General features: G+C 41.0%; 3 protein-coding genes across 5 annotated transcripts; 2 read left to right on the top strand and 1 right to left on the bottom strand.

The window, feature by feature from the left end:
• Nucleotides 1-573: 573 nt before the first annotated feature.
• Nucleotides 574-7,470, top strand: calm1a (calmodulin 1a). The gene is made up of 6 exons (XM_029140043.3): nucleotides 574-703; nucleotides 5,352-5,382; nucleotides 5,500-5,643; nucleotides 5,744-5,850; nucleotides 6,010-6,145; nucleotides 6,339-7,470. The coding sequence occupies exons 1-6, from the start codon at nucleotides 701-703 to the stop codon at nucleotides 6,365-6,367; spliced, it is 450 nt and encodes a 149-aa protein (XP_028995876.1). The 5' UTR covers nucleotides 574-700; the 3' UTR covers nucleotides 6,368-7,470.
• A 1,818-nt stretch (nucleotides 7,471-9,288) lies between these two features.
• On the bottom strand, nucleotides 9,289-24,115 carry ttc7b (tetratricopeptide repeat domain 7B). 3 transcript variants are annotated; one of them, XM_029140038.3, is made up of 23 exons: nucleotides 23,841-24,115; nucleotides 22,453-22,607; nucleotides 22,216-22,291; nucleotides 21,952-22,044; nucleotides 21,478-21,641; nucleotides 20,846-20,967; nucleotides 20,201-20,279; nucleotides 19,623-19,798; nucleotides 19,395-19,458; nucleotides 19,148-19,285; nucleotides 18,779-18,967; nucleotides 18,531-18,648; nucleotides 18,251-18,308; nucleotides 17,949-18,021; nucleotides 17,676-17,836; nucleotides 17,372-17,488; nucleotides 16,674-16,771; nucleotides 16,051-16,344; nucleotides 14,575-14,625; nucleotides 12,971-13,111; nucleotides 11,630-11,832; nucleotides 10,977-11,050; nucleotides 9,289-10,819 (listed from the first exon to the last, which is right to left on the bottom strand). In XM_029140038.3, the coding sequence occupies exons 1-23, from the start codon at nucleotides 23,959-23,961 to the stop codon at nucleotides 10,672-10,674; spliced, it is 2,913 nt and encodes a 970-aa protein (XP_028995871.1). In that variant the 5' UTR covers nucleotides 23,962-24,115; the 3' UTR covers nucleotides 9,289-10,671. The 3 variants fall into 3 exon arrangements, with proteins under 3 accessions (XP_028995871.1, XP_028995869.1, XP_028995870.1); XM_029140036.3 differs by lacking the exon at nucleotides 16,051-16,344; XM_029140037.3 differs by lacking the exons at nucleotides 14,575-14,625; nucleotides 16,051-16,344.
• A 149-nt stretch (nucleotides 24,116-24,264) lies between these two features.
• fam177a1 (family with sequence similarity 177 member A1) lies at nucleotides 24,265-26,860 on the top strand. The gene is made up of 5 exons (XM_029140041.3): nucleotides 24,265-24,416; nucleotides 24,812-24,988; nucleotides 25,252-25,318; nucleotides 25,575-25,672; nucleotides 25,785-26,860. Exons 1-5 carry the CDS (start codon nucleotides 24,402-24,404, stop codon nucleotides 26,007-26,009), a joined length of 582 nt encoding a protein of 193 aa, XP_028995874.1. The 5' UTR covers nucleotides 24,265-24,401; the 3' UTR covers nucleotides 26,010-26,860.
• The last annotated feature ends 178 nt before the right edge of the window (nucleotides 26,861-27,038 follow it).

The raw sequence follows: 27,038 nt of genomic DNA, 5'->3' as shown, positions 1-27,038 counted from the left end.
TGTCACGTTGGTTCTTCGACAGACTGAGAAATACAAGCGTATAGGTCAATAATGTCTGAGCAAAATTGTGGACTAAACTTGAACTTCATCTTAATGGTATACCTTTAATACCATGGCACATGACCTAAAAATAAAAACATTTGTGACGTTTGTTGGATTTTTAACGATCTCACGCCACTTTATTTTAACCTGCGTGATGTTACGTATAAATGCAATTAAATGTAAAAGGTTTCAACTGACATCTTGATACCTAAGGTCTCAAATAATCTTAGGGACATATGCATATTCTGTTATTTGTGTTCAATGGCTAGGCCACTCAAAAAAAATTATACAAAAATAATATTAGTCTGGGCCCAAAAAATAGGCCTGATTTGGGCGTGCACGTTTCTCCAAACTATCAAGTTTCTAAACGATTAGAAAATAAGCGTTTTAATACAAGCATGTGTGTTAATGCGCATTATGGTTACACACAAAATTGCATTTAAATGTAATTTAAGTCAAGGATTACAAGCACATTCGGAGGAGTCTGCGGACGCTGTCTCACTGACTGAGCGAATTTTTTAGCACCGGGCGGAGGAATACCTTAAGCAGTACAGCGGTAGTTTGTCTTGCCCACCCACCTCCAACTCCGTTCTGTGGCAACCGTCCATTTCCTTTCTCCTGTAGTACTAGCAGACTAGCGTTTCCAACTTAAACAGACATGGTGAGTATTTATTTAACCTTGCGTTAAATTCACTGCTATGTACTTTTTATCAGCTAAATCATTGTAGCTCTCTCGGGTAATTTCTCGTTTTGGTGTAATATTCCCAAGCCTCAGTTGCGGAGGGCGCGAATAGTGGGCTCGTTTCTACATTGAGTTATCTGCTAGCTAGCTAGCTAGCTAGTTAACGCTGGCTCTTGGACTAGGCTGCAGCTCATCGCTACAAGCTGCTGCTTGAGATAGTTATTAACACTGATATAATAACGCCACTCTCCTCTTACTTAGTTGTAGAGTACAACTTGTTACAGGTGGCATTACGTTGGGCAGTTGCTTTGGTTCGGTGTCTGCGTGTTAGCATCACAGCTAGTGTTACACCCTCTGACTAATTTTCCGGTATCTGCAAGCAGCAGTGTCAACTAACGTCCACTAAATATGCATTTCGCTTCACAAAGACTAACGATGGTGTGTTTGTCGTCTGATGCTGAAACGATAGTTGTCAGCTTTGAGTCTAAACAGAATTCACCACAGGATCTGTGATCAATTGGTTAGAATTATAGACAGACATTCAGCTACGGTAAAAGATTGATGGGTGAGGCGGTAGGTTTCAGACCGGGATACTGGGATGTGTTTGTCATCGATAATAACGGTCTTATCTGTTTCTAGCAATATCTACTAGTCATAACATTAAATTAACCCCCCCATAGCAGCGATACACTGTGTTGACACTCGTGTGTTACGGAAAGCATCCAGCTTTAATTGTCAACTACTGTCCACTAATATATTTAAATTATCAGGCATTCATTTTGTACCTTTTTTTCAATTGCAGCTTTACACATTTTGTTCTGTAAAAATTCACCAGTATTTGCAAATGGTCCTTATTAGGTCACAGAGCGTGGTGTAACACCCGTCAATCAAATTACACCAGAGGAAACTGAATACAAGTCACTAATAAACCTAACATTGAGCATATTTGAAACAGGTTGTGGATGGACAAATTAAGCCTGGAGTGTCTAGTTTTATGGTATAAATGGTTAAACGTCTCCGTCCCTGTACAGTACTGCTTGGACTACTAGCCTTTATTCAGTGACCCTGGAACACACCCTGGGGAGTGGTAGCATCATACAGCAGTCATGCTCTGAAGTTTATAACCTGTTGAGTTAATTGCTTGCATTCACGGGTAGTGTCATTGAGGGGTTAGAATTTCATATGCCTAAATTGAGCTTTAGATTATATGCAAGTTCTAAATGGATATATAAATTATTTGACAGGTCTGCAGTCAGCCGTGTACATGGATTGCAGTTGATTTGGTGTTTTTTGGATCCTTATTTGATATTGTCTTCATTACATGTGGTTGCAAACTTTAAAAACCAAATGTATTCAAACACATTTAATGGATTTGAGGATTTTCATCACATTGCACACACTACACATACTTGCAGTATGTTTATTTAGTCATACATTTTCATAATAGCAGTTAGGAACTGCTAACTTCCTTCTTCTAATTAACTAACTTCTATTTATTAGGTTTTTGAGTTAATTTGTAACTTTACATTTTATATTAAATTAAACATTTTTAAAATAGACTGAGTTTGTAAATTGGCAAATGTGCATTTATCATGCTTATAATTCTAATTTTCTTTTTATGAATTATTTAAAAAAATATGCAAACTTAACTCCATCCCAATCTATTGGCCGATTTAATAAATAAATAAATAAATAAATAAATAAATAAAAAGGTATGTCGCATTCCAAAAGTTTATTTGTGCTTGCTACTGTAACATGGTCATCTACAGCAGTAGAATGTCAGTTTCAGTTGCAATGGTTCTCTCAAATTTGTTGAGTTTGTTACTTGGCTTGTGAGTTGAACAACTGCTGTTGGAGTGATAATCAGATGTATTTGTGCCAAGCCTTCATAAACTGGGACTAGATGGAGAAAAGGAAGCATGGTGGAATTTCAAGAGTTAGATTTGGTTAGTGCTCTCTAAATTTAGTGGATGTGAGGATATCAAAAGGTCAAATACGTGCTCAAAATTAGTCTTTTGATCAATCATTGCATTTTGGTTCTGTTTACATTTCTCAATACTGTTGTAAAAGAAATCATTGGACATGCTAAACTGATACACATGCACCAGTAAACTGCTAGTCTGTATTTCCAGGCATTGCAGCACCTTGAGAGGAATTTGGCCTGGATATTAGAGGGGTTAGCGGCTCATTAACCAGGCAGGTGCCCCTGCATGCCTGGTTTCATTCTTCCCAGCTAAATTCACCTTATTTTTGCTTTATTGTTGTAGCAACTGTTTTGCCTTTTTTTTAATCTGGTAAGATTTGCTAAGTCTTTCACACCTGAATTTAGGCATTTCCTCACATTCACAACTTTCTGACAGATTTATTCAGGCTCTGTTAGATTAGATGAGAGGCATTAGCATCTCAAGGTCTCTCATTAGATTTTGTAAGGACTTGAAGGGCCTTGACCAAAGAATAGCCTGACACTTGTTCCAGTCAAACCAGTATTTGAATATTATTCTTGTGACAATCACTCCAGTTTCACTCTTATGGATGACCCACAGACCTGAGAAAGATAATGTAATATAATATTCACAGTCATTAAAATTGGATTAGAAAAATACATTGTCATCTGTCTAGAATATTTTCTAGAGTTGTTTTACAGTCCACTGTATGGTATGTAGCTTATCTTAGCTCACAGCAAGAGTCTGCAAAAAGTAGTGCACTTCCTGAATGCAACTATGAGGTGGACCATAACCAGAGGGTGGCTATCTGTTGTGACCTATGATACAGTCTGGTAGGTCATGTGACCAGCCAACTGATCCTCCCTAGGACTTGCAACTGTAGCCTTAAGATGACAAGCCACAAATTAGCACTTGTATATACACAAAACCCTGTGACCTGGCCTGGTCAGGACATGAATTGTCTCACACACTTCAGATCAGTTCCCTGGCCTGTTTTTGTTGACCCCCTCTGGCTTGGCCTCCTGGCCATCGCACAGACACTCCCTCTTCATCAGTTACACTATTCCTTTGTCTTCATCTATTGAACTACTGCGGGAGGTGGACACTAAGACTAACTGTGCATTAGGCTTCCTTATGCTTCTATTGGGGAGATGAACCGAAAGCTAACAATTTCACCACACACACACAGACCCAGGGAACCGAGGCCTCACCCAGCTAAAGACGGATACTATTAGAGAACATTCTCTGGTCACCTAGACTCTTAGTTCTGCAAGCCGAGAGAACAGATGGATAAGTTGAGAACTGGAAAGGTAGGCAGACAGACGTCAACATTTGGATCTCCTGTTCCGTCAGTTCATCATGCAGCCATGTTGAAGATGATGATTTCGCCTACAAGGTCCAGATGGATTGTCAAAAGATATGTATATTCAACCATCTTCATTCTGAAAAGATGTCATTTACCTATTTAAACCTTTGAACCTTCCACATGTCCAGGAGAATTGAAGATTGTTTTTCCTGTTTTGTTCGCAATTCAAGTTTTCCTCACCTATGAGAGATGGCAAACTCTCTTCTTCTTTTTTGCTTTGTTGAAGCTGTTTTATCAATCGGAAGCCATTGATAGATGTCTGGTTACTTTTATCAGTCAACCGTTCCTCCTCCTGCACGACATACTTTTTGTCCTTTCTGCCAGTCATCCCTCGTTATGCTGCAGAAGAAAGTCAATTTATACCCAGCAGATGATGAGCTGGTGAGCCTATCTACAGTCTACGAGCTACTGGATGAACAACAGCACTACTACAAGGAGCTCATCCAGCAGCAGGAAAGAAACTATAGAACGTTCCTGCAGATGCTGATGGATGCGTCATCCAGCCGCATTGACAGCCTTGTCAGAGAGATGCAGGACTTGAGGAACTGTACGCAGAGAACCAAGGCAGACCTTGCTGAGGTTAAAAGACTGGGTGACCAGAGCAGCAAGCGGGTAGAGTGCCTTGCTGAAGGGTTGGTGATGGTGCGAGGGGCTCTGGATGGCCTCAACATCAAAACAGGCACAGCTGGGGGAGGTGCAGGAGGAAGAGGTCTAGATCTGAAGCAACGTCATGGCGGTGGGTTAGTACTGGATGGCGTTGGAAGAGGAGATGGATTCAAAGGTGGAGGTGCAAAAAAAACTGAACCAAGAGCAGCAAAGCTAGTGGCCGACCTCACAGATATCCATTTTGATGACATAAAGGTTGTAAAGAGATGTGCACGATAAATAATGTGTGGTTTGTGGATAGACACTCTTTCCAGGAGTGTGTCTTAGATGGCATGCGGCTGTGTATTGCTAGGACAAAAGTGTAAAACAAAGTGTAATAAACAAAATTGGGTGTGATTGCTGAGTTACTTCGCACTAGCTTGACAGAAATTATACCATGTTCTGATGCAAGTCATAAGCAGAAACAACATTTTTTTACACATCGCAGCTTGTCTCCATTTGCTATTTTGTGTTTTTGTCTGACTTGCAAATGTTGCACAACCTTCAATCCTTTTGCAGACTGAAATTAAATAAATATTTTTTCTGTTTTTTATTTATAAGTATTTGAGTCCCACACTTCACCTGAAAGTATAAGCTAACACAAGTCTGATGCATTTGCAGATGGATTAATTGAACAATTTTTCTTATGACTCCTGCTTTTTGTTATTTTTAGGCTGATCAACTAACAGAAGAGCAGATTGCAGGTAAGAACTCTATGCAGGTAAGCTTATGCTAATAAGCATAAGCATGTCATTTAAAAAAAAAAAACAAAAAAAAAACATCTTTCTGACATTTTTTAATCTTATCTCTTCCCTGTCCAGAGTTCAAGGAGGCTTTCTCCCTGTTTGATAAGGACGGAGATGGGACCATCACCACTAAGGAGCTGGGCACTGTCATGAGGTCACTGGGCCAAAACCCAACTGAGGCTGAACTTCAGGACATGATCAACGAGGTGGATGCAGATGGTACGCTAGTTTGATATGAAAGGGTTCTAGTAAAAACTGCAAAAATTATAACCAATACATGTATTCATACCGAATTTGTTTTTTAACTTCTCTCTTCCAGGTAACGGCACTATTGATTTCCCAGAGTTCCTGACAATGATGGCAAGGAAGATGAAGGACACTGACAGTGAGGAGGAGATCCGAGAGGCTTTCAGGGTGTTTGATAAGGTAAGCCAGGGTGTGGGTGTTGTAAGCGTGAGTCTAGGATTAGGTACACTTTATTTCTGCAATGTTTGAGGTTAATAAACACACTTGCCTATTGCCGGTTTATACTGTACATCTTAAGATGACCCTGGGATTAACTGACCAGCTCTGTCTTTCGTTCAGGATGGTAATGGTTACATTAGTGCAGCAGAGCTGCGTCATGTGATGACCAACCTGGGAGAGAAGCTGACAGACGAGGAAGTTGATGAGATGATCAGAGAAGCCGATATCGACGGAGATGGACAGGTCAATTATGAAGGTAAAGGGAGTTGAAACTTGTTAAGTTATAGTTAAGGAAAAAGGGTTGTCCATAAATAATTCAATTTCTCTATTATTACTAATATTAGAATATAAATAAATGATATATGAGCTTCACATTGGTTGGTATTCTACTTTTTAACAACGCAACTTAAACACTGTTCCTGATGTTTTTGATTTGTTTTCCCCTACAGAATTTGTTCAGATGATGACCGCCAAATGAGCTGGGCTGACGTGACAAGAATCTGTCAAATGTTTCACTTACCTCTTATTTCAAAAATATACATTTATTCATACTGTTCTGTATAGACAACTTAAACTGAATGTTGGAAAACTGAAAATCTGTCCATTTTAAAAGCTCAAAAAAGGTAAAAGACAAGAAGAAAAATCTAAATGAATTTGCATGTACTGACTTGTATCCCCCACCCTGCCCAATCAGATATCAACTCGTAAGCCAAGCAGCCCCTCAGCAGCCGGCTGGGTTAGCCACTGCTCCTCTGCTTCCTGGTTCCATCTGCCTGATGTCATGATGATTATCTGGGCTGGCCAAACGCCTTTTCTCTATGACTTCCTGTTTTCTTTTTGTTTTTCTTCATGCATGCAGCTTTAGGTGGGTTACTGTTAAGAGCCCAGTGGTAGATTCTAGTATTGGGCCCCAGGGTGGCCTAGAACCCACAGAGAAGAGGGACGACTTGGGTGATAAACGGATGCAGTGAGTGAAGCCGTGATAGCTTTGCTGTTTGATTATGTAAGAGAAGTCCATAAAACAGAGATATTTTTAAGAAAAATGTTAAAATGGAATAAATAAGATCTCATTTAGATTCTATGATTCTGGCATGTCAACATACTCGCTTTATCCTTTGTGTGTTTACCTTTTTTGAGGGTGAAGCTTGATTGAGGTGTAGATTTGAGCCCTTTGGATGGCTACACTGTCGGAGGGCTTCAAAGGTGGTGATACACAATGGCAATTTTGGGGCAATAACACTATCTTGAGTATCAGTTTTTTGGAGTTGGAGATTTCAGTGTGTTTAGTTGTGGTTTGTCACTGAAGCATTCTCGGGTAGTGTCCTGCCTCAGACATTGCATGTGTAACATGATTCTGTGGGGTTTCATTTCAGTTAAGTTGGGATGGGGTCGGTGCTTTGCAGCATTTTGATCATGTGTACGTGTGAGTCTGCGTGTGCGTGGGTGGGTGGGTGGGTGCGGCGAGGCCCGTCCCAGTCCAACTGTTCTGTTCTGTTCAGTTCAGTTGATCTGCATTCCAAGTTGTACATGCTAGTCTTTGCATTTTGTTTTTCCAATAAAATCTCATGAACCAACATCTCACTTGGACTTTTGTGCTGATGTTACACTTGTGTTGATTATTGAATGTGATGTGACCAAAGGCAAAATGTAAACACGGACACCAACATCCTGGGTCCTCTGCTGGAGTCATGGGTGCTAAGTGAAGGGATCGGGCTGAACTAGATAATTAAACAACTTAATTATTTATTTACATTGTAAAAGGATGGAAAAAATTTAAGCTTAGCAGTAAACACTCAATAAATACCCATACCCTGGTCACACTAAAAATTTCAGCTGTCAAACATGAACTAGACAAAGAAAATAATAAAACAAGTTTGTGAGGAAATGTAATTGATCAAAGGCCCATTCTAAGCAAAGTTCTAGTTGTGAGCATGATAATGTCACTAATGCATGCATGGTGTCTGATATCTCAGGATCATTAGGAACCATCTGTCTGCACATGACAAGCTGTTGCCAGGCAACAAAGCAAAGCATGGGATGGGTGACAGCGAAAGAGAGAGAACAGAATACTGTAGGAGTTTGAGAACTGGGGGAGATGAAAAGCTTGAAAGACAATAATAGAAACCAAGGACTTAAGAAAGAGAACGAGGGATGAAAAGAGATTCACAATCAGTTTCTCCTCCTTTTACTCTGTGATCCTGAAGCTGATGCTTGGTTTATTGTTAAAGTTTTAGTTTTGACAAAGATACAATAGCCTCCAATCCCTGTCTGATTGCTCAATACATGTCAATAGACACAGAATACATTTATTTTTCTAACACAGTGCTGATGATGCTAACATGCATCTCCTGAACGTCTGGCCTTGACGAGAAGTAGACAAATGGAGCAGAAGCAAGACGGGGATTAAGGAGTGTGGGAGGTGTTAGATTCATCCATGTATCTCCCTCACACACACACACACACACACACACACACACACACAGTGGTTGAACTTATGTAACTGTCTGAAGTGCACTAACATATCTTGGTCCTCTGCTCGTTACTGGTGATCTGCTGCTCCAGCATCATTTCTGATCCAGGAGACTCTCTGCTTTCATCTTTGCTTTACATTCAGCTCAGACGTGCACTAAATCAGAATGCTGCTTATACCAGCAAACACGTGCAGGGACCAGGCCCCTCACTGCGAGCTGCAGCTTTCACTCCCATCAATATTTAATGTATAATGTCAGTATCTCACCTGACAGCTAGAAGAACGGTGTGGAGAATGTGTAAAAAAACATTGGAAAAGATCACGTGGTTATGTTATCTACTTATGTACATGAATTCATAAACAAACAAACAATATGCAACATTATAATAACATTTCCTTAACAACCTATAAAATGTAACATCTTAAAGATGATAAATCATTTATGATTATAAAAGTAAGGATTAAAATCTTTCTGAGGTCACAAATCTATTTCAGACACACTTAAATAAAATGTTTTTTTAGAAAAATGTATCAATACAACAATAGAAGTCAATGGCTTTTCAATGCAATAAAACAAACAGTAGAAAAAGCTTTGAAGTCAGTTCACTCTGCTCCATTTTGCTCTTCTACCATCAATCAAATACGTAGATATGACTAGACAATTCTATGATTGTACACGGTGGATGTCTGGGCTGAGGCCGTGACCTTCCTGCCAACCTGTTACTGACACTGGAGAGTCCACCAGGGACCTCAGCGGCGGTTTCCTGACACTCTGGGACAAAACTTGTCAACGCTGTTATCCTGTGATAAAGACCAGACAAAAGAGGACACAGCTACTCCCTGACAGACCCCGATGACCTCCAGACACCAGCTTTGTATGTATGAGAAGGCTCTCAACAGAGGAAATGAACAACAGTAATCTTCATCAATTGTTTTTAACCACTTTTATTATATTGGTCATAATTTACAGCACGAAGGACTCTGACTGACTGAGCTCATACAGTACAAACAAACTGAATCAGTTCATCCTTTTATTTCTCCTCCAGCATCTCAATAACATCACTCTCCAGAAAATAGAATCAATTACTTACTAAAAGAATAACAATATTGACAAACTTGGAACAATCAAATATACAAACAGTTCTTTGTATTTATAATCAAAATTAAAAAACAAAACTATTTTCATCTGGTTGTATTTAACACGAATGTGTCAGGTCACACATGAGACGATTACTGTGGTTGCATTTACACACAACAAATAGTCTGGTTTAATAAACGAGACGAAGACACAGATCCCAGATCTGTGCAGATCATCCGTGATTTGCAACCAATCGCCATTCTGAGAAATATGTTTGTTTTTCCTTAGTGTTCGATGAGATAAAGTGGCACGACGCTAGATCCAATTAGCTTAGCTTCACCAACACTCAAGCAAGCTTTGCTTTGGCAATTATCTGCTTTAAGATGTATATTGTTGTGGTTACGTTGACATTTGTATAGATGAAATTAAATACTTTTAGTTTTCGAATACTTCTTGTGTATATGTGTAAATGCAGCCTGTGTTTTGGCATTTAGGCCTCGCAGATCATGCCATCAGTACTCCAGATTCTCAGAGCCAGGCATACAGTAACATCAGCAGAAGTGTTCGTTTCACTTTATAAGATCATCGTTATTATGATTTGGCTTAAATCAACACATTAATGACACTGATTTCCTGTCCATCCTATAGTTTTATCAGATTCGCTAGCTTTACCATCAGTATATGAAATGTGAGAAAGTCTGTGTATCTCAGTTTCACCTTGAAACACTTCTCTGCGCAGTACAATAAATCAGAAAGACAACACAGCATACTACAAATCACACACGACCAGACAGCAAATATGAACGGGTGACAATTTGGCACACGTACACAAAGATGGGTGCACATGCACAGCCACAAACAACACGCGTGACCAGTATATGAGCGCACGCATACACACACGCACACCAGACAGACATCACAACCACCAGCAGAGACATCGTTGGAGAGAGTTCTACTTAGTCTGTGTTCAGCTCAGAATCTTCTCAGAGCTTGAGTCCCAAAAGGAAACAGGTACCTGAACCCATCTCTATACAGCAAGGCATTTTGGGAACATTTGGGAAAGCATGTATGTATATTTATACTATATGTTTTTCTATATGTGGCTCTGAGGATGCAGTAAAACCTTGTCTGAGTGTCATGCAGGCATGCTGTGTGTATGTGAGGGGAGTGTGAAGTGTGCAGGTCCATCATTTGTGCCACTGTGTTACAGTACTGAGGCTACGGAGCCTTTGTCTCATAGTGCTCTGGGTATGATGGTGAAGGGCAGGATGGGGCTGCTGGCCTCCAGCTCCAAGGCGGTGAGGAAACACTCGGTGGCAGCTGCGGCGTTGCCCTGAGCCTGCAGCACCTCGCCCAGACTGTTCCACACGTCGTGAGCCGTACTGATGCGAGGAGAGAAACAAAGGGGGGGAGGGTCGCGGTGAGTGGAGGGAAGGAAAAGGAGAAAAGTGAGAAGCAAAAAAAGGAGGAAGAGGGAGCAGTAGGTGCTATAGACCAAGTCTAACTAAATCCATCCACATACAGTACACACACGCCTACCTGTTGACCTGCACAGCATCCCTCAGGACCTTTTCACATAAACTGTAGCGCTGCAGCTGGTGGAGAATCAGACCCTGTGGAGAGACAGAGCAAAAACAAGGTTCTTGTCTCCGCTCATGGACTGCTCGTGGTGTTTGTTGACTGATGACACAATGAAAGCTGGGACTTGGTCCAGCCACAAAGTGACCATTAGCTGGATGGGCCTGAATCAGTGAAACAACAACCACTTCACCACACTGGCCCTCAGCTGCGTCACTAACTTCTCTTATGATAGAGCCACTTCCTCTCCAGCAGCTGTTCGTATATGAGTAAACGCTGCAGTTCTCACCCTCCCACACTCTATGTCTCCCTTGGAACTCATTTCCCTCATAGCGTCATGCGATATAAAAATACACAGTAAGAGTTTTTATTAGAAATATTTAACCAAATACTCAATTGAAAAGGAAAACATCAGATCTATTCATGTACCTCTCTCTGAATTGTGAGAAACATGTAGGAGAGGTTTGAGAAGAACCAACAAAAATGACAGTTGCTAATGTTTCTGCTGGGAACTTTTCATTTTAGATGTTCAAGCGCTTTCAGGATGTTCTCAACAGAACCCACGGACAGAGTGAACGGAGCCCTGGGTGTGTACTGTATGTGCAGGTCATTACCAGTCTCTGCATGGACTTGACGTGTGTCGGGTTGATGGACAGGGCCTCCTCGTACCAGCGTTTGGCCTCGTCTATGTTGCCCTTCAGCTCGGCTATCTGTCCCTTCATGTACAGCACGTTATGGGATGTGGGGAAAAGGTTGGCGGCTTCCTGTGTGCAGGCGGAGGCTTCTGCAGGTTTGGACATGCCGATGTAGACCTCAGCTACGAGACAGACAGACAAATAAACCAGTGCAGCAACTTTGATGTGATTTAAAAACACAAAAAAAGGAACAAATGCTGCTGGTTGGTGCCCCAACACCAGCAAATGTCTCAAAATGAGCAAACATTTCTTGTTATTTCTTCAAAGATCATAAAACAACTTGCCTTCCTCAAAAGGCCTCAACAGAAGAAATGTGTACTCAGAGTATTGACTAGCACACAAACACACAGAATGAAACAGGCAGACAGTTCAAACTCGTTTTATCTGTCTGTGCTGCAACTCAATCATTGCATTAGCAGTGTCGCCAAGCTGAAAATGATCACCTCTGACAGGAAGCAGCTGGTGATAAACAGCAGCACAAACAACGTGTGTGTGTGTGTGTGTGTGTGTGTGTGTGTGTGTGTGTGTGTGTGTGTGTGTGTGTGTGTGTGTGTGTGTGTGTGTGTGTGTGTGTGTGTGTGTGTGTGTGTGGTCTGAATCTGTTCATGTACACTCTTCATCCTGCTTACGTCTGTGTCTCCTAGTGTCTGCTGCTGATGCAGAAATAAGAATCAGGGGCTCCAGTAGTTGAAGGGTAATCTGATATGCTGCCTGTCAAGCTGCTGCTTAGACTATTCAGATACTCACTATTCCAGGCTATTTGAGGAAGTGTGCGTCGTTTAAGGATTTAAACATGTAATGACTAATAAACAAAATATATAATCCTCTAAATTAAAAAATACATATAATAATAATTTGATTGAGTTAAATCCACCATGGTAGTAAGAAAAGTACAAATATAATGGTTAGATTCAAAATATGATCATAAAAATAGAAATTTGCATCATTAGGCAACAAAGACACTAATGCATCTGTTACTATACTATAATATACTATACTATAATCCAATAACATAATATTCACCGATGAGAAGTATTTTTATTACATTTTAGTAATGTTTTGTTTTGTTTAAAAAAAGGAAGTAAATGACCTGATATACTATATTCCAATAATATAATATTCACTGATGAGAAGTATTTTTATTACATTTTAGTAATGTTTTGTTTTGTTCAAAAAGGAAGTAAATGACCTGATGAGATGTTCACAGTTGTGTAACTGGACTGTTGTGTGTGACCTAATCCGAGTCCCATACGTGCGTACCTGCGTGCAGCCAGATCTGCGCTAAGGTCATCCAGGGGTGCAGGGGGCCATGCTTCGGTGCGCTGCTCTGCAGGGAGGAGGCCACCTCAGACAGGGCCTGCTCCACACGGCTGGCTGCGATGGACGTCGCGTGCACCGAACCTGGAACGACGCCGTTAGAACGTTACACGCGCAGGCGCCCGGAGTGGGAGCGCTCACACTACGACAGCGTCAGGCTGCCATGTGCCACAGTGCAGGCTTCTAATTCAACCAAACGTTACCACAGATTCCACCGCTTGGCTCCATTTCAAGCGGGAAAGGTGGATTCGTCTGTGAAATCTGGATGGTTTGGTTGCATTAAACAGCTCAGGAATCTGGGCCCACATTGGCACAGTTTCCTGCTCTAAAGCTTTTAATCAGCCCACATGCTGCAACACTCATGGTCCTGGATTAACCATCTTAGAATGTAAATCTGGCATCACCATGCACAAACACTGCACCACTCTGCACTCTGGTCGTTAGTAACTGTAGGACGTGTCTGAGGTTCGACGTTCACCATTATATGAGGGAAAATGGCCACAACAGAGGAAAAATGCAGATGGCATTTAGACTTTAGTTAGTGTGGTTGGAACATTTGGTGGGTTCAGGGACGACGCACAGCTTGTGCACGCTGTATCTGTGTGAGTCAGAGGAAGTGTGTGAGGATTTAAGGGAACGACAAAGGAAACTCTGTTTAACTGCGTCACACACCTCAAATTTCTTTAAACCTCCACGTCCTGATTTGAATTGGCACACCGTAAATGTATTAGAGCCTAGTAGAGCTGCTCGTCTGGTGTTACAAACACAACTCAGTGATACTACAGCACATCAAGAAGCTTCCTATGGTGACAATTCACACAGCAACACATGCGCTGAAGCTGCTGCTTGAATTAAAGGAATACACAGAGTTGTAAAGACGGTAGGATGGTTAGTGTGCTAGTGGCGTGATGCACATCTCAGCAGCTGTTACAATAACTAACGCAAAACCCCTCAAAACAGAGGCTGAGATCCATTTATCATTTTCCTTTGTAGGATATCGGATCACAAATAATTCTTTAGATTTCCTCCCTCATGCACACGCTCCATCATGGCTTGTTAGATATCACTCTGTTAAGACAAAGCTTTGATAACAATACTGGAAACAACTGAAAAGAATTAGTCATTTTAAGTCATTTTAGAACTACAGCTACATTTTACAAATAATCCCAGTCAAAAGCAAAGAGTTCTGGACGTCCCGCCTGCTCTCAGTATGTGTTATTTTACATTTTTGCTAAAAAAAATTGGTTTTAGGTGAAATATAAGCACAAGTCCAGAAGAATTGACTGTTCTCTATAAAGACAGCACAGATATTTAAGAAAAAAATCAAGTCTTTGTATTCCTTTAACTCGCACCACCAACATGATCAAAAGTTCTCAGTTCTCCTGGAAAACGTCTGCCGACATAAACTCCAAGCGGTGGATATATGCACGGATTATATTTGTACATATATCTGAACCTCATCGGGAAAAGTTCAACAGGGACCAAACAATGAACAAAACAATGGATGGAAAAAAGGAAGGTCAGGTGGTGGTTACATGGCTACTTACAAACAGAAAACATGGAGGAAAAACCAAGAGTGTTAGCGTCCTGAAGGCCGCCTTCAAATAAACGGAGGGATGGGAAAAAACAGAAAAATGACTGTTAATGAAGAAAGCGGCAGAGACAGAAGAAATATCCACATCATCTTCATAAAAAGAAAAGAAAAAATATTTTCTATTTCCTTATCACAGGCTGCTTCCACTGATCATTACTCTACCAATTCTATTCATACGCTCTAGGGTGATGTTACTTATTCAAACTACTTAATCATACAGAATGCCATCTGCTGGAAAACGAGACTCATATAGACACACAGTATCATAAGATTAGTACATGTAAATGTTCTACTGGCTGCTCTGGTCACTTTTTAACTTCACTAATTAACAGTAGAGTAGTTTGCAACAGGGAAAGACGACATAAGGTTGGAACTGGGAAACGAGACAAATTTATATTTGGCTAAAATAAAAACTATTCACAGAAGCAGAGAGTGTGAAAAGTGAGAAGGATGCTGCAAAAAGTATCCACAATAAAAAAGAAAACAAAAACAGATAGACGTGAAGGAACGGTGATGCAGTTATTGGACAAATAATGTCAAACCCACGTTTTCTCGTGTCTGTGTCAAATGAGAGAATTCACATCAGATCTTGAGTAAGTCACACAACAGAAAGCAACCGCAGCTGCTCTACTAAAGCTCAACTCCACACAAAGCAACACGGCATCAACACGCCTCGATTTACAGGCAGGAAAAGTCAGTTATCATCCAGTTCAGTTAGTTACTTTAGTGTGAGCTCACCCATGCTCCTTAACAATCACTTTGTTTGTTAATCCTACTACAGCTATGAGTGGGAAACTCTAATCTGTTGTCATGACTGGAGCAAACTGAATCTTTGGGGAATCAGAATGAAATGCATATAGTAGCAGCGTTGCTAACTGGTCAGGCTGGTGCTCCATGACATGTTGGGTGTCCACTGATCTAATGCATGAAATGTAACTTGGGTATTTTGTGAACAAATATAATGAAAACCTCATACATTGATTATTTGTTTTTCTCATCAGGATAACCGGTAATATTTGATTATTTATTGTCTGAAGTAACTAGGATACGACAGCTACAGTCAGATGCAGAAGAAGAAATGCTGAACGTCCACGTGGAAGACAATCAGCTTAGAAGCATGTGCTAATTACATGTGATTATGTGCTTGGATCACAATGTACTGAAGCCCATGTGACATGATACAATAAAGAAGTTACGTGTTGGGTTTGTGTTATAGATTTTATGGTGCAAGCGTTAAATAATTAGTCATTGCTTGGATTTTAAATGGTTGCAAAATCAAAAAATTGTTGCACCAGAGCAAAGAATACCGTAATGGGAGTGTTATTATTGTTACCTACACTATGATGTAATATAATCAAACTAATTTCCCCCAAAACTAAGGTTATTCTCCACAACATGCTACATAGTGAGTAGATGTGACATAGATTACAGTTGGAGGAGAGCTGGCGGCAAGTGATGTGGTTGCAAAAGTGAGTCCTGGCCTTGGTGGGTGCACAAGGATGATGAGGAGGGTCAGGGGGGTGAGGAGGGTAAGAAGGGTAACAAGGGTTTGGGGGGTGAGGAGGGTGGGAAGTTTGGGTCTTGGGTGGTGCCGGAGGCGGGGGCTGTAAGATGAAGACAGGGGAGGAAGGAGAAGGCAGCGGGGAGGAGATGTTGGAAAAGGTGGATGGTGACGCTGGGGAGACCGGTTCAGAACCACAGTAAGAAGAGGAAGAACCTGAGACTAAAACAAATCACATAAAAGTCAAATTAATCAGGAAATAAATTGGAGAAATCATAAATTCAGTAGTTTCAGTACACCAGAAAAAACATTATAAAATCTTATGCTATCAAACTGTACATTTGCTTATATTTAGATATATAAGTATTTTCTTGATGATTGATTTTACTCTGATGAAAACATGAAACCCAGTTTGGGTCTTACTGGTGGGGTTGGCTTATGAAACAGAATAATGGAAGAGGTTCTATCAGAATTCCTTTAGATAGGAGATCAAAATGTGCATGTGAAATGCGAGTTCCTGATGTGGGAACAGGTTGTGCGTGTGCGTCTACCTGTCTCAGGATCACTGAAGTCGGGCAGAGTCATAGCGTTGAGCTGTCGTCTGTCTGCAATAGCTCTGTCCAACAGGCTGCTGCCACGCCCCGAATCACTGCAACACAGGTCAATGAAGGCGTGAGTGAACACAGCGACCGTTGCCTGGTCTCTATTGTTCTGCATTCCGTTGCTGCTGAGCTAACATGGTCTCTAAACCAGACCAGCTTCTGCTTTGTCAGTTCTGCTCCTAAGAACAAGAGAAGCTGGTCGCACCAGCTCAGCCTGAAACGAGAGGTTTGGTGTAAATGACTGAACTTTGTGTTCGTTCAAACCTTACAGTAAATAGTTAAGATGGTGGCCCAGAAAACTAACTGTAAGTGGAAAGCTTGACATTGCTTTATGTCATTCATGAAGTAAACATACAGTACAGGACATCATGCATCTCAACAGGCTATGTAGTTACTGTTTGGCCTTGGTGACTTTAGGTTGCTCCATAACAACTACAGCAGCAGTTGATACAGTTGTTGTCCAGGACCAGGTTTCATAGCTATCAGTGTGCACTTTGCAGAAGCCTCTGAAAGCCAGATGCTCCTCATGCTGTAGTTAAGCAACCTGATTTAATCACTAGCTTGACGTAATGAAACCAAAACAAACATTAGGAATCATATTTGCATGTTGGGAATGAGTGATTGAGTGAGAGTGTGCTTGTGTGTACCTAGGGTTGGTGAGGTTGTAAAAGCTCTTCCAAATCTGCAGCATGTGTTTACAGGTGAGCAGAGCTTCTTCTGGTCCCCGGCACATCGCCTCCAACTTCACCTTGGTGTACAGCAGACTGGAAAAACACAGGGACATCGCTGACACGTAATCCAGTAAGACCGGGATAAAGGCAGTGTGTGTGTGTGTGTGTGTGTGTGTGTGTGTGTGTGTGTGTGTGTGTGTGTGTGTGTGTGTGTGTGTGTGTGTGTGTGTGTGTGTGTGTGTGTGTGTAAGCTTTTAATTACGTGTGATAGGAGTCTTACTTAAAGTTCTCGGGGTACTCGGACAGAGCCATCTCAATGATGTTGAGAGCATCATGGTAGTGTTTCTGAGCAGAGAGCAGCAAGGCCAGCAGATGGAGGGAGTGAACGTCATCCCCCTGAAGCTGCAGCGCCTGTCGGACATAACCTAGAGCCTCGGGGATCTACACATACACAGACTACAGGTTTATACCACAGCTGGGATCACAAGCACCATATAAGATGACAAATGTAGAACTCTCCTTCTAACACAACGGTTTTAAAATGTATCGTTACCTGTCTAGACACAGCGAGCTGAAGCGCCAGGTAAAAGGCTGCTAAATGGTCAGTGGGGGACAGACTTTGAGCTCTACAGGGACACAAAGAAAATGTAAGTCTGTGCAATACAACCATTGCCGTGATTGTCTAAAGAAAGTTATGTCAGGTAACGAAGGTACATGAAAATAAAGAGCACAGGTCTCAAATCTTTCCGTGTCCTCATTTTCTAAACTGAAAAATGTCATTTGCGCTGTGACAAATATTATGCAGGAAATGTAAAAAGGTGGGTGTAAAAGAGAGCAGCATGGCTCAGTCCCAACCTCTGGAAGGCTCCCAAAGCTTTCCGTTGGTAGTCCTCCTGGGTGCTGCGCAAGGATGCTAACGCAGTATAGAGACAGAAGAAGAGACATTAGACTGAAAAGTCATTTAAGAGAGCAATAATGTTTAGGAGAGCAGGAGAGCCTCCAGGTTCCATTAGACCAACACCTAAAGAAGTGGATGCATCTCGTCCTGTCTTTAAACATAGTCATTTTGACAGGCTGTCTAACAACATTCATATTATAGATTATAAATAAATAAGGAAGTACTGTGAACACTTACCATCTGTGGCTTTGAGGCTGTAAACCAAACCTATGGCCAAGTAGCCTTTGGCTCGAAACTCAGCTGCTTTCTCCCCCATGTCAATCACCATCTTTGCAAAGCCCTCCCCCTCATCCAACTGGATCATGAAGGCAATAATAGTAAAATAAGGGTCAACAGCAAAAACGTCAGGCCTATATACACAGATAAAACTGTTACAAACAACAAAGTCAGTCCTGCCCCCATGATGAGCTCAGGCTGGTACTTACCCAGTGCAGGGGTCCGATGCACAGCTTGACGGCCAGCAGTGGGATGGTGGGTTCATTAGGTTTTAGACGAATACACTCTTTGAGGACCTTAACAGCACGAGCTGATTTACCAGCTGCCATCAGTGACAAGGCAAGCTGGTACCACAAATGGAACTCCTCAAAGGCGAACTTCATGGCTCGCTCTAAACACTGGACACATTGAATATAGGACACATGTCATTGCTTTGGCAAATGTTATGTACCTTGCTGGTATTACTACAAATAGATTGTAAAAAAGTCCTTAACCTGTTTAGGGAAATGAACGTGGGTGTGCAGGCTTTTCATAGTCAGTATGATTATGACTGGGCAGCCTACAGAGGGATTACTCACCTCTGACAGCATCTCATACTGCCCCCTCCGGCCCAGAGCTATCGTCAGCAGGTCGTACACCACAGAGGCCGACTGCAGGCTGATGATACGATCATTGTTGTGTTCAGGAATTCTGCTAAGGACAGCGTCACGATTAGCCTGAAACACACACAAAGGCAGTTTATAGTTAACAAAGTAGCCCAGCCTGTAGGATCTACTGCTTTGGCGATCCGTGTCAGGTGTTTCTCTCTTCATGTTTGTGTCTTACCATGGACTCACTGATCAGCAGTAGAAGGAGAGCTTCTTCTGTGTTTTCCTGAGGGCAAAACAGACTGACAAAGAGAGGACTATACATGAAGAGTCAGGGAGATCGAGTTGAGAAAGAGAAAACTGGTAAAATGGAGAAAAAAAGCGGCCGCAGATTTAATTTTAGAGTCATGTTGGCCATTTTCCTCCATAGCCCCAGTTTAGCATCAACGGACACGTTATCGCTTACTTCTCTCCTGAGTACACTCGTGGGCGGCGGCTGAGGCTGAAGTTCTTGCTGTGAATGTGTCCTTGCCGTGTGGGATCGTCCAATGGTGACACTGTGGGTGGGTCTTCTAGTGGAGACCAGTAACTCTGTTCGCACATTCCTCTGAGCAAGATCTCTGCAAGCTGTCTGGCTATGGTCTACACCAACACACACACAAACACGCTTGGCAAAGACACACTGGCACCTACATGGCAACAATCTGTCTAGTTGGGGCTTACTTCACTAATAATGAACTCTGAAACTGTTAAATCACCACTGAATCAGGATGTTTAATATACAATATTAAGTTTTATGCTTGCACTTACACAGCCTTTATGTAAATACAGCAAATAGAAGCAGCAACTAATTTTAAATTAGATCTTTGGGACACATGTTTATTTGCTTTATGTTCATGAATTAAATGAGGACTATCCTGCCAGGAGAGGCACTTATATAGTAATAGCTTGGGTTAAAAGGCTCTTAGGAGGTAAGCAAATCTACCTATAAGCCCTAAAAAACGTCTTAATGTTTGATTAGTTTATACAAAGTCTCCCTCTCACCATACGCAGATTCTGGGTGGTTCTGGTCTCAACAGCCCGGAGGATCTCCCGAAATCGACCCACTCCTCGTGTCAGGTTGCTGAAATGATATAACAGTAAAACAACAATACTAGAAATCTCCACTTAAACATATGAACACGGACTACACTCCATCTCAAACACTCAGGTGCAGTGATCAGTGAATGCATCATGCTCAGCATCATCTGCACGTTTACTGTAGAACCAGTCGTCATCCTTAACATTATGCCTGATGCCAGACGTTGTACATGTACTGTACACTATTTACACATTTTATCATCTCCTGTCAATGAAATGAATCCATAGTAAAAACAAAGAGCCAGCACAAACACGCTAATGTACAGTATGTCCACTCCACCATAACCAGATTTTAATAATACACAGCTGTGCTTAAAAGTACATTGGAGGAACTATTCACTTAACTGTGCTCACAGCTTTTTTGTTTTTAACAAAATACCAAAAGTGGGTGGAAAGGTTGATTCTTAGTATTTTTGTTTGGACAAACAATGTTCTTCCTAAACTAGGAGCAGTTAAAGAGCTGTTTTTTTGTGATGGAGGGGGAGTGTATTCTCCGTTCTCTCTCCAGCCTGTATCTCCTATATGCCACCACTCCCCTCCCTTTCTCACCCATTCTTGAAATGGATGACATGGGCTCTCTGCAGGCCTGTCTCCAGAAAGTAGCCGAGCTCCTGGTCCTGGGCAGTGGGGCCGGGCTTTGGACTGCGGTTCTGTATGCCCACTGACAGTGCCTGGAGAAACACATATACAGTATGTACAGGGACCCATGACAGAAACATAACATAAACCTACTATATATTGCTCAGTTCAACAGCTATTAGCTCCTATCTTATCTTATAGATTTTTCTTTGTGCCTTTTATCATCAATTAGTGTGAAATGAAAAGGTTACAGTAGTGTATCCAACTATATGACTGTAGAATATTATAACTATAACATTTTACTGGCATTATTAGTTTTCTTATGGCTTGTATTGTAATTTAGTTTTCTCCCAGACTGGTCTGTGCTGCCTGTGTCCAGATGAAGACATTAGTCTGCCAACTGGCCATCACAGTAAGGTAGTAGATAATTGTGAATTTCAAACTGCTGACACTGTGTAGAATATTCCTTCACTCGCCTACAGTGACAGCAGAACAGTTGGGAGTCTGGCCATCAACGTGATATTTACTTGAGTGATAGCCATTAAAAAAACCCTACGAATACAAAGAATACCAGTTTCACACCATCACAGAGAAACACACACCTTCTCAGCCTCCTGCAGGTAGAGGAGAGCAATGTCACCAGACTTCTCATAGCAGGTGATAATTTCCAGGTCCCGCTCTGTCATGTTCTTGTTGGATGACGGAGACCCGGTGTTCCTATTTGACAGTGATGGAGAGGCAGCTGGAACCTTTTCTAGACACAATCCTGTGAGAGGGGAGAGGGAGTGTGTAGTCTTAATAATCAGAAATGAATGGTTGTGGTTTTTGGAGTTTGATTGCTTTATACAACTGTATTCATTAAAGAGAAATTTAAAAGATAAAATTACATAAAAAAAAACTATGGGACTTGAAATCCGTTTACACAAAGCAGAAGATCTGTACTGTCCCCAAGTGGAGGAAAGCAGGACTACAGGTTTCACAATTTAATGGAAGGCAGGAGATGACAGGGACCACATGGGATGACACACAAAGTGATGACTGCGTGTCGATGTGTGTCTGGGTAGATGTGTTTGTACCTTTAGTAGCATAGGCCTCAGCTATAATCGACAGTCTGTACACTGGAGCTCCCACCAGCTGCATGTCATCAAGGTTCACCTTGCTGTAATGATCTACCAAAGATTCAAACACGTGTTAATGAATAAATACAAATATTAAGCTTAGTGCTTGTTCAGGAGTATTTTTCACATGGATACACCTTTATTTAGGTTTTACTGTATGCACACCTAAAACATCTATATAAATATCAGTATGGGATCCAAACCACAGCAGAGCATTGTTACCTAAGGCAGCTCTGCATTCTCCCTCCACATAGCACAGTTTGGCCATCAGCAGACTGGCTTCTTGGAAGTAATCCGCCTGACAAACAGAAGCCAATACTTCAGTACTACACAATGATGGAAACAGAAAATTTTGTCATATAAATTTCAAAAAGGTGACTGCTAATAAAATGACACATAGTACAACCAAACTAATCAAGCTAGTTTGTACGCCCCCCCTCTAATTTCACTGTTTCACACCTTGAGGTTTCCTCTGTCCAGAGCAGCAGTAAGATGCTTCCTGATCTCCACCAGTTTAGGATTCGGGCCCTTGGGACTGGTTCCCTGTTTAATGGGATTCTCCTTCAAGTATGTTTGAAGCTTGCATTCTCCCAGCAGCAGCTCCCCTAGATCATCTGAACATACACAAGTATTTTAGTCTAATGACACTAATGCATCACATGACAACATTAATATGCTTGAGATAAATACCTGGGATCAATCTGCCAATAAATAAATACTACGTCTATATGCAATGTAAGGTCAGTTTACTGTTTCTGAATCAATCATTATATGACAAGACTTTTTTTCTTTTCTTTTGGCCATAAACCAACATAAACCGTTGTACTTGCACATAACAGGCAATGAAAAGCACAAAAACCTGAAGAGTTATTCGCTCTAGTTACCGACTGTTCAGGTTAACAATAACATTTGTTACAGTCAATCTGCATCTAGTGATCCAGTAGATTCAGACTGTTATCAACAGTGATTCATTGGGATTTATGGATCACAGTTATACATTATGCATTAACCACTGTACAGTTAATGAAATGTGTGCCTTTAACCTTAAAGTCGGTCATTTAGCCAGTTTAAATGATCTGAAACCACATAGTTGTTATCATTGTGGGCAAAACTGAATATAAACAAAATAAAGATAAATTTACGATTAAAAGCACAAGACTAGATTCGACAAATGTCAAAACGTTTGGCCTGATCATACGTGAATTCATGGGAGGCAGTTAGTCGGGGGTTACAGTGACAGCTAGCTTAGCTTAGCTTAGCTTAGCTGCGATAACGATCGACTGTTGAAACAAATCTGTCCGGTTTACATGTCGGATGGTTTTAGCAGTGAAAGACAAGTGAATTAATTAGATTCAGATGCCCAACTTGAGCCAGGGTGAATTTGGTGTTAACACAATGAAACCGAGACGTTAATGTTACTTTCTAAGTGTAAAGTATGTTAGCTAGTACTGTCTTGCTAACATCCAGCTGGGTTAAAGATGTATTGTTTTAGTTTTTAGGGGACAGTAGGAAGACGTCATCGGCTAGATAAGAGCCAACCAGACAGATTTAGTCTAACATGTTGGAAACAAATGAGAGAACTCTAACTTTACAGTAAGATCTCCTTGTGTTAATCGATGTATATCGCTGTGTACCATGGACATGTTAACCTGCATACCAAACTACTAAACAGTGCTAACGTGTCCTTTTTGATGCTTGCTAACTAACTGGCAGTGAGAAGATCACAGCGGGGGGGGGGGACTCAGCTGCAAAAGCTGCCGCTGTTAGGAAGTACCGAGGAGTCCGATTGACGAGAAGGCCTCGTCAAAAAGATGAACGAACAACAGGGAAATTAGCAGGTTTCCTACCATTTGAGATGAGTTTGGCTGAGAGCTGTCGCACTAACTCCGGTATCTTGTCCCATTGGCTCTCCGAACGGCACCGCTCTATCTCGGTCTCCAGTCGTGAGCCAGACTTCCTCGCTGTCATTTTGGAGAGTGGGGTCGACTGGACCAAAACATCACAGAGAGGATCCTGCCTCTGCTCTACGACTGCCAAGCTGATGTGGCGGAAACGCCCGAATTCCGGTCATTACTTTCGAAATAAGCCATGTTAGTAAAGAGTACAAATTTCCTGACGTGCTGGAAAGTAAACATAAGTAAAGAAGTAGTTTTGTCTTTCATTTTTTATCAATTTCAAATTATTATTTTTTAAATAAATTAGTCACCGAGGTCTCGACTGGACAGTAAAATCTTTCTGTCAATGTCACTGTTTATTTTTGCGAAATGTTTTATCACGAAAGATTCAGACAGGAAGTGTTTCTAGCGGAGCCCCGACAACCAGCTCAGCGCTTCTGGTAGTAGGTCAGACAGGGATGGCGGATTTGTCACTTCTATTTAATTAATGCAAGTATTTCCGCGGGACAAACTATGGAAGTTGAAAAGGTGAGTTCGTGTGATACAGCCTTCGGACCCTTTTGTATTACCCTTATGTCAAATTTAACAAAATTGCAAACTAATTTAGAAGCTACACATTGACTTCCTTAGCTAAGGTGCTAAGTTAGCTAGCTGTCAACAAACATTGGTACAGGAAGACAACTAATACATGTTAGCAAACCACTGATTTTCTGCGGAAACAAGGTTAGATTATAGATTTTTTATATCATTAATAAGTTGCTAAAGTATAAATTCGCTACAAGTGAGGTTAGTTAAGTTAGAGGATAGGGTTGACTATGCTACCAGACTGTGGGACACGTCAATCTACAGTATGATAACCACGCGTCTTCCTTTGATCGTCATGGCATCATTGACCTGATTCACCTATTTTAAATTCATGCCAGGTTTCAGAGGGAGCGGCAGACTTTGAAAACGTAGAGATGGGCGAGCCTGTGCGGAAGGCGAAGGTTCCCCGCAAGACCATCTACTTTGCCAGCGGGGAAACTATGGAGGAGTACAGCACTGACGAAGAGGAGGAAGAAGAGGAGCCAGTGAAGAAAGATGTCACACCCGTTGATCCGGTAAACTGAGTTTTATTGCTTTCACAGTCAGCGTCGGATCTTTTAAAGTTTAATGGAAACTCACACAGGTGTTACGGCAAAGTCCTGTGTGAGAGATGGCACTTAAACCTGTCTCCATTTAGTAATAGATCTCACTACATAAATCTGAAAAGTATGACTCTGAAAATATATTAATACAGTGACATGTGTATAAATTCTCAGAAGTAATGGTCAATTTCAAATTTGTGATCTAACTGTCATATCTATCTTTTCATCTGTTCCAGTCCAAACTTACCTGGGGTCCATATTTCTGGTTTTACATGTGGAGAATGACCACTTCTACAATCTCAGGTGACAGAAGTACTTTAAGATCTAGCAGTCACAGTAGTCGTGACTGTACCTCAAAGGTACTCTACGAGTTTTGGACTTTCCCAAATGTGAGTTTTTGAGTGAAGTGGTTTTCAAATACTGGAATATTAGCAGTTTGTATGAAGAGACTGTCATTGAGGAATGTATCAGGAATGAAGGTTGTGTTTTTATTGCTATTGTATGCTTTTTATTCCCCTTCCCAAACGACCTCTATGGAATGTGTGTGTCCTCTTTGCAGTGTGTGACTTCATGGGAGAGAAACTGGCATCTCTCTTCGGCATAACTACTCCTAAGTACCAGTACGCTATTGATGAGTACTACCGTATGAAGAAAGAAGTAAGACAAATTCACTGATTTGTCCTAGATAAAGATGAATGAAATGACACCCTAAAATTTGTTTGTGCAGTTTCAGCAGGTGCTACTTTTTTATACTTTGCTTTTCCTGCAGGAGGAGGAGGAAGAGGAGGAGAACCATCTGGCTGAGGAGGCAGAGCGTCGCTTTGCAGAGCAGCGCAGAAGTGATCATAATGATCACTCGGATTCACAACCCGCTACTGTAGCTCAGCCTGAGGCGTCAGGGGCTTCTTTTGTAAACATTAGCTTTGAGCTTGAACCCGAACCTTCTCTCAGTGTTCCAGACACCAACAGAGTTCCTTCTCCACTGCCCTCCTGAAAACGGTCACTCCTATACAGAGTCACTTGTACACCAGCTTGTACAATCCTAACCTGCTTAGCTGTACATGTTAATAATACTGATATTTTTCTAGTTTATAATTACTAGTACAGACAAAAGACAGCTAAATGGACCGTGGAAGTGACTGAGTCAGCCTAATTTGTGAATGTGCAATCACATGCAAAACTCAGACATTTAGCTCTATAAATGTGTAGGTCTAACAAATTTACATTCAGTACAGGTGCAAACTGAAATGAAGGTCAACTCACATGAAGAGAAATTGATTTCACTTTAAAAATGAAATGTTATTGAGAAACAACCAATACTGAGCCGGCATCTACTGCATGGTAGATAATGCTTGAGTTTTTGTTTTCGCCAGTGAACAGTTGACTCCAAAAAAAAGACTGTTTTTTGTTATGCTTGTCTTTAACACTAAATTGAAATAATTTCTGTTTATTTTCCAGTTGTCACAATATATAATACATTGTTATGAATATTATTTTCTTTTGTTAAATTAGTCAAATATGCAGCTGTATTAAAATAAAGCAGATCTAGTCCAAAACATTGTGGAATGTGCTAGAGACCAAACATATTGACCATTGAATTCTATTTGATAATAGTGTTGCTCTCATTCATTGGTAATACTTCTGTGCTGAGGATTCATCCTTTAAGTGTCCTTATCTGAACTGTCATAACTTTCTTATGGGTCAGTTTCATTCACTGATTTGTTTGAGTGGTGTGAAAGGCGTGCTTATGTGCAAACAACATATGCAAATTGTTTGGTTGTTTGCCTTTGAATGACCTTCTTAATACATATTTATATTTTATGTGTTAATAAAACATTTAAAAGATTCATCTATATTTATTTATTAACATTAAGGCTTATGTTCAGGCTCATTTCAGTTCATAAAGGATCTTATTTAAACATAATTTTTGTTGTTAAAAGTTGTGTATTTTTCCTTATTATCTAATTAAACTTACAAAAAACATGAAAGACATTGGCTTGTAATGAATATGTACTACAAGAAA

This window comes from Betta splendens, chromosome 22, assembly GCF_900634795.4.
Source record: "Betta splendens chromosome 22, fBetSpl5.4, whole genome shotgun sequence".
In the NCBI taxonomy this organism is placed as follows: Eukaryota; Metazoa; Chordata; class Actinopteri; order Anabantiformes; family Osphronemidae; genus Betta; species Betta splendens.
This window is presented reverse-complemented; position numbering and strand designations above follow the sequence as displayed.

What these genes read in the sequence shown, in the direction of transcription:
- fam177a1 (XM_029140041.3), top strand. An exon ending in ATGTCACACCCGTTGATCCG is followed by an intron (nt 24,989 to 25,251) that starts GTAAACTGAGTT and finishes CATCTGTTCCAG; the next exon opens with TCCAAACTTACCTGGGGTCC. An exon ending in ACTACCGTATGAAGAAAGAA is followed by an intron (nt 25,673 to 25,784) that starts GTAAGACAAATT and finishes CTTTTCCTGCAG; the next exon opens with GAGGAGGAGGAAGAGGAGGA.
- calm1a (XM_029140043.3), top strand. An exon ending in CAACGAGGTGGATGCAGATG is followed by an intron (nt 5,644 to 5,743) that starts GTACGCTAGTTT and finishes TCTCTCTTCCAG; the next exon opens with GTAACGGCACTATTGATTTC. An exon ending in CTTTCAGGGTGTTTGATAAG is followed by an intron (nt 5,851 to 6,009) that starts GTAAGCCAGGGT and finishes TCTTTCGTTCAG; the next exon opens with GATGGTAATGGTTACATTAG.
- ttc7b (XM_029140038.3), bottom strand. Translation starts at nt 23,961, where the DNA reads ATGACAGCGAGGAAGTCTGGCTCACGACTGGAGACCGAGATAGAGCGG. An exon ending in ACCTGCAGGAGGCTGAGAAG is followed by an intron (nt 20,968 to 21,477) that starts GTGTGTGTTTCT and finishes GTGTTTCTCCAG; the next exon opens with GCACTGTCAGTGGGCATACA. An exon ending in AGTATGAGATGCTGTCAGAG is followed by an intron (nt 18,968 to 19,147) that starts GTGAGTAATCCC and finishes CAATGTGTCCAG; the next exon opens with TGTTTAGAGCGAGCCATGAA.